Here is a 6,656-nt window from a genome sequence, read left to right as displayed (position 1 = left end):
ATAGAAACACACACACACACACACACACACACACACACACACACACACACACACAGTCCAATTTCTTTTCTCCCTCCCATAGGACCTGACTTTAGTCCTAAGACTTGGAGCCATTTTGTAATTTGTCCTGGCATTATGGTTTGGCCTGTCCTCTCTACTTTGGAAGGAGACAGAGAAAGCACATCCAGGCTTGACAGAGGACAGCGATCTGTCTTGTACCACCATGATGAGAGTTCTTAAGATCACAGTTTCTGACTGTGACTGACCCAGGCTACATCAGGGAAACTGATGATGAATCTTTAGGATGGAACTGATGGCCCAGGTGTGACCCAGAAGTAATAGCAGGACTGGGGCAGTGACCAGGTTACAGACCACAGACAGGTGACCTCAACAGCTGAGGAGGAGTGTGGGCATCTTTTATTCTGTGTGGAGAGAGAAGTGGTTTTCTCAGGGGCATGTGGGACTGGCAAGAGGCCCCTGTGAAAGGCAGACAGGCGTCTGGGTATGTACTTCTTTGCAAACTTGTTTTACACATCTAAGTTCAGCACGGGGTGCTAGTTCTAGAGGAGCAGTGCCACAGAACAGGAGCTGGCTTCACCCCAGGGAGCTGGAGTCAGGCTTCCGTTGGTGAAGTCCCCATTGGGCGGCCTAGCAACATAAGCCTGCATCTCCCACCGCGACTCCATCTGAGGAAGGCTCTGCCGTGCAAGCTCCCTTCCAGACGGTGCTGGGAGGCTGTTCAGCTCCCTTCTCAGTGGCCGAGACATGGCGAGCTAACTGAAGAGTCCCCTTGGCTTCTTCCTCTTGGACTTGGCCAGCTGAGGTCTATGCATAGGGCCCGAAGTAGCCTAGAGGAAAAGGAATCCCAGTTAGCAGAAACAGATCTCTCAGGTCCAGGTTGGTTGAGGCCTTTTTAAAGTAATAGATGTTTCGAGGTATATTTTAGGCAGTGCTGTAAGAGTCTAAGTGTTGGGCTGGAGAGATGGCTCAGAGATTAAGGACCTCCTCCAGAGGTCCTGAGTTCAATTCCCAGCAACTACATGGTGGCTCACAACCATCTTATAATGTGATCTGATGCCCTCTTCTGGCCTGCAGATGTACGTACAGGTCGAGCACTGTATACATGATAATACATAAATAATAAATCTTTAAGTGCCCCTCACAGGCCATCACTAGAAGTAGAGTAAGGTGAAAAGGAGGTCAAGGTTCAGCATGTAGCCCAAGGGTAGCAGATGATAGAAACGCAGGGTGTGGGACAACCAGATGTTCTATGATTTGGAAGCAGCTCAATCTGTCATACCATCAAGGTGGTGTCAATTAGGCAGCAGCTGCAGAGACCATGGCTGTGAGGTTACAGGTGCACATTCTCACCAGTGCTCAGACAGCTGCCCAGGACTCACCACGGGCTCATACTCTGGCTCTGAGAGGGTCGTCGGAGTGGAAGAGACAGAATGCTCTGCCTGGTTCAGAAGCTGGCTATCCGTTCCCTGAGGAGAGGTGTTGCTTGAAGTCTGAGTCTCTCCTGAAACTAGAAAGGTCAACAGAAGGCAGAGAGAAAAGCCCGCTCTCGGAACAGAAGCATTCATCATGCATTCGGACGAAGGGCAGAGTTTGCTATTAATATATTAACAGATTGAAGGGGCCAGCTTCCACTGATGTTGAACAGACCCTGTTCCTGAGCCCACTTTCAGCACGTAGGCTGAGCTTCCTTGATTCACAAGGGGTGCCTGAATCACTATGCATCTCCTGATTCTCTCAGTCAGGAGATCAATCTTCCCGCTAGCTCTCTCACAAACTCCTAAGCATCTGGGCTAGTGCAAGCTACGAGAACAGTCTGTGGTGAAGTAAGTGTTCCGTATCTGGACTGGCCACATGGGCTACTGAGCACTTGAAGTATGGCTGATTTCAGAAGGAGATGAAAATTTAATTTTATGGTTTTTTTATTAATTGAGACGATATAGATTATATGGTTAGAACTGCTAAAGCAGACAGACAGCACAGCTCTAACTCCACCCGAGGAGAGCAGCTGTGACTGGGCATACTCACCAGAGCCTTTCTGCTTCTGCCCTGCTTGGATCTGCTGTTTGGTGACCGCCACATATAGACTCTGCAGATTGCTGGCAAATGGCCTTCCATCTCCAACAGCACATGCCTCTGGCAATTTCTAGAGAAAAGGTGATACTGTCATTGGCCTGCCTGGCTAGAGAAAAGAGAGCTGAAATCCCACTGACAGAACTGCCATCAACCCCAAACAAATCTATATGAAGAAGTGTGATCCCATGCAAGGGTTCCATTTGAAAGGCTGACGGCACTGCCAGCACAGAGCCTTGCTGTGGACTCTCCTCTGAAAGGCCTGATGTTTGTCTGTTTCCTCCACTCATGAGGTCTATCACACTCTCCTGTGGACACTCCACATGTCTCCAGACTCTTTTGTGCTAAGAGATGATCTCTTAGGGGCCTGTTTTAGGAACCTATCTTCCTGAGCTGGGGTACAGTTCATTGACAGAGTGCTTGCCCAGCATGCACAAGCCCCTGTGTTCAGTCCCCAGGAGCACCACCATACACAAAAGAAATTATCTGCCCTCCGTGTCCCTGGGCTGGACAGTTTGCCGTCTTAACTGAGTTTATTCCTGAACTTCCACAGTAGATAAGAAAAGGAATGAAATCCAGGATGGGGGGGAGGGAGCAAAATAGAAACAACAGACTGAGGAAGAACAAAAAATCATGACGGGATGATAATAGTTAGAGTGGGAAAATATAGTAGTCAACAGAGCTCTGGAGATCCACCTGCCATCCTATATACTGGACTGTAACGCAGCTGTGCTGTACTATACTCCACACGGCCCTCATTGGCGGTGACACTTCTCCAAAGGGGGTGAGAAGCTTTTTCAGGAGTGAAAAAAGTTCTTCTCTTACAGTGCAATAACACAAAGACACATACAGCACACAGATGCTATTTTTGCGTGTATTTATTTATGCATATATGCAAGCGCATATGCACGGGTCAGAAGAGAGCCTGTGAGAGGCAGTTCTCTCCCCCAGCACAAGGGTTTTGGAACTCAAGTCATCAGGTCTCACAGCTAGCACCTTTATCTACTGAGCCATTTTAAAGGCTCCATAAACAGACCTTTGCTATATCTGTGGAATTGTAATTTCCTGAGAGGGAGTGATTAGGAAAATGTTGGAAGATTCCTTAAGGAGGTGATGATGACATGAAAGCTGAGAAACTTCTCAGATTATGTTGCCTTTGCCATGGGATGGATGGTGGATATACACTCACAGGACACTTTTCGCCTAATTCTTTCAGCTGAACTGAGATGAAAGGATGGCTGAAGACTGAACTAAACACAATCAAAAAATGTGACAGGAGTATGGCGTCCCAAAGCTAGCTGTACTCCAGAGTCCTGGAATGGGTCCTGAAAGCACTTCATCTGTCCCTAGGCATGTCTACAATGATGGCTCCCAGCCAAATCAGCAGGTCTGTGAGAGCAGTCAAGCCAGAAGCTGGCACGAGAACCAACCCTAAAATCCTTGGTCCATATGTAATATCTCATGTCAAGGGCATGTCTCCTGTACTATAAAGATGTTTCTTTACAGTGCTGGGCACTGAACCCAAGGCTTCACAAACATTAGGGGGATGCCCTACCACGAAGCTGCATCCTCAGCCTGACATTCCTCATGTGGGGAAAGAAAAGGACAGAGAGCGTGTGAGAAGCAGTGACTTCGTGCTGGACCACTAGGATCACAGCTGGCCTCCCTGAGTGGGGCAGAGGTCGAAGGACCTGTGGCTCCCACAGGGGATAAGATAATATAGTCACCTTACTCCAACCTCACCTCCATGGCGACTACCTTAGGCTTGGACTTCCTTTCATCTTATTACAACAGAGCCCAGGTTTCAACAAGGCTTGCACTTTTACTGGAAGCTACGGACAATGAATCCGGGAGCCTGGAGTCTACACTTCGCCACCAGCAGGAATCCCAGGCAGCTATCGCACCGGCCATCTTCAGCTATGCTTCTGAGGAGTGACCGACAACCAAAAGCTAAGTGGCAGCTGTGGCTCCTCTATCTCTCTCTTCACTAGGTTGAGCTCTCTAATCCTTAGGCCACTTCTTCCAAAAGACAGCCCTCTCCTAGGTGGGCAGCAGACCCTGGCAGCAGAAAGACCAAAGGATCCTCTCCTTTCTTCAGCATCTAGGATCTTTGCTCAAGAGACGTATACCCTCTCTGGCCACTCACTTGCGACTTGGTCGGTACAGCACAGCTGCACAAACAGGCTTGACAGAATCCAGTAGTACAGGGTCACCGACCTTTGCCCTTTACATGGAATGAAATAGACTCATTTTCTAGACTGATCTTTATCATGTCCTTAATCCCCAAGTGAAGTGCTAGAAGTGAAAAGTAACTCAAGCCATGGCTACTCTGAACTTAAATACAGGTCTAGAACCTAATCTTGGCCTTTCCTCTAGTCTCCCTTTCTCAGAGAGATCCAGCCCTGTAGCTGCCAATGGTCATCCCACTCACACATCTAGTCTCAGAAAAGTACTAGCAATTCCATTTACTAAACGCCTACCACATGCATTGCTCTATGCACTTTAAATAGTAACCTATTTCCCCCTCTTCTTCATTACCACTTTCCTGTCATGTGAAGTAGCTTCTCACCTGTTGGGGGATGGGGGAGCCCACTTTTTGTGAATGAATGGAAGTGTAGGCATTAGTAGGGACCCGCTTGGCTGGGGTGTTCAGTGTGAACTAGTAAGTGGGAAAATGGGCCTAAGTTCTAAGCAGTCTCTCCTCAGGAAACCAACATAAAACCAGGACTTACTTGCTGGACAGCAAGATTTAGTAAAAAATGAGAACCTAGCCTTTACCAGGACTTACAATTTGCAATCTCTTACATCATCCATCTTATATCACCTGTTATCACTAAAGTGACAAGAAAACAGAACAGAGTAAAAAAGAAGACGAAGCAACTGAACATGGGAAGAAAAAGCAGCAACTGGTACAAACTGGAGCCCTTAGGGGCTCTCCAGCATCCCTGAATCCCTGGACATCTTCCCAGAAGGCTAAGGAAGAGAGGTATGTGGCCACCTGAGCTAGAAAAGGAGCAACATTAGCTCCCAGGGCAGGACAATGGCAGGGGTGAGGTGGGGCAGGCCACAGAGATCAAAGCGAGAATGCTGGAGTCAGAACTAAGCAAAGCAAATAGTGTCTCCTGCTGTAAGTGCAGCTAGCCAGAGCACCATGTACCAGCATGGATCGGGTCACTGCCCAGAACGTGAAGGCAAGAAGAGTCATGTGAGCCTACAGCAGGACCCGTTCATCTGATTAGCGCAGAGACAAGTCAAGCCAGGGGAGCCTGAGTGGGATTACAGACGCAGGCACTATAGGAGGAGGTGCAGGAGGATGGACGACACCTCAGTCCTTCCCTCCTCAGGACAGATCTGAGTCAACAAGTAAAAGCTCTACTTTCGAGAATTCACATTTGCATGTGTGTAATAGGCAGATCGTACTGTTTGGCTTTGTGTTTCAGTGATCTGCTGTAATAGAACTCTAAACCAATGGTGACAAGAACCCAGAGAAGAAAGGGGTGAACTCACACTGAGAATCCAGAAAAAAGACCTCAGAAGTGGTGACACCAAGGTGAGCCTTGAGAAGCTGGACTCTGAACACAGTGGAAATATATGAGGGACAATCAAAAGTGTGACGAAATGGGATGTATCATTCCGAGTGCAACTAGAAAGCTAAATTCACGTCCCCTGGATTGCAGCCCATTTTTTTCTGAATTAGAATAATGCCATGGAGATTTCCTTGTGTTTCACAACTGACTTTCTCTATTTGATAGTGTTTGCCAAAGCTTTCTTGGCCCCCAAGTAATACTAAAACAACGATGTGGACTCAGAACTTCCTCTAGGTTCCACATTTAGACTTTTTGTTACATTTATTTAAACTCCTAGTCTTTCTTTATCATTGACTTCAATAGTCACAAGCACTGAATAACCCTTTCATTGCCACTGTATAACCCCCATCACCACTGTATAACCCCTATCACCACTGTATAACCCCCATCACCAGCATATAACCCTCCCATCAGCCACTGCATAACTCCCCATCAGCCACTGCATAACCCCATCAGCCACTGCATAACCCTCCCATCAGCTACTGCATAACCCTCCCATCACCACTGCATAACCCTCCCATCAGCTACTGCATAACCCTCCCATCAGCCCCTGTATAACCCTCCCATCAGCCACTGCATAACCCTCCCATCAGCCACTGCATAACCCTCCCATCAGCCACTGCATAACCCTCTCATCAGCCACTGCATAACCCTCCCATCACCACTGCATAACCCTCCCATCAGCCACTGCATAACCCTCCCATCAGCCACTGCATAACCCTCCCATCAGCCACTGCATAACCCTCCCATCAGCCACTGCATAACCCTCCCATCAGCCACTGCATAACCCTCCCATCACCACTGCATAACCTTCCCATCAGCCACTGCATAACCCTCCCATCAGCCACCGCATAACCCTCCCATCATCCACTGCATAACCCTCCCATCAGCCCCTGTATAACCCTCCCATCAGCCCCTGTATAACCCTCCCATCAGCCACTGCATAACCCTCCCATCAGCCACTGCATAACCCTCCCA

General features: G+C 48.2%; 1 protein-coding gene across 1 annotated transcript in view; it reads right to left on the bottom strand.

The window, feature by feature from the left end:
- Window positions 1-491: 491 nt before the first annotated feature.
- Window positions 492-6,656, bottom strand: part of Nhej1 (non-homologous end joining factor 1) — a 92,731-nt gene continuing 86,566 nt past the window's right edge. Inside the window, exons 6-8 of the mRNA XM_051154072.1 lie at window positions 2,047-2,164; window positions 1,401-1,528; window positions 492-848 (exon numbers count right to left, since the gene is read on the bottom strand). Coding sequence (XP_051010029.1) covers window positions 774-848; window positions 1,401-1,528; window positions 2,047-2,164 — 321 coding nt within the window. The 3' untranslated portion in view covers window positions 492-773. The remainder of the gene's footprint in view (window positions 849-1,400; window positions 1,529-2,046; window positions 2,165-6,656) is intronic.

The sequence above is a fragment of the Acomys russatus genome, chromosome 12 (genome assembly GCF_903995435.1).
Source record: "Acomys russatus chromosome 12, mAcoRus1.1, whole genome shotgun sequence".
Lineage (NCBI taxonomy): Eukaryota > Metazoa > Chordata > Mammalia > Rodentia > Muridae > Acomys > Acomys russatus.
Note: the sequence above shows the minus strand (reverse complement) of the source record. Positions and strands in the feature narration are given on the sequence as shown.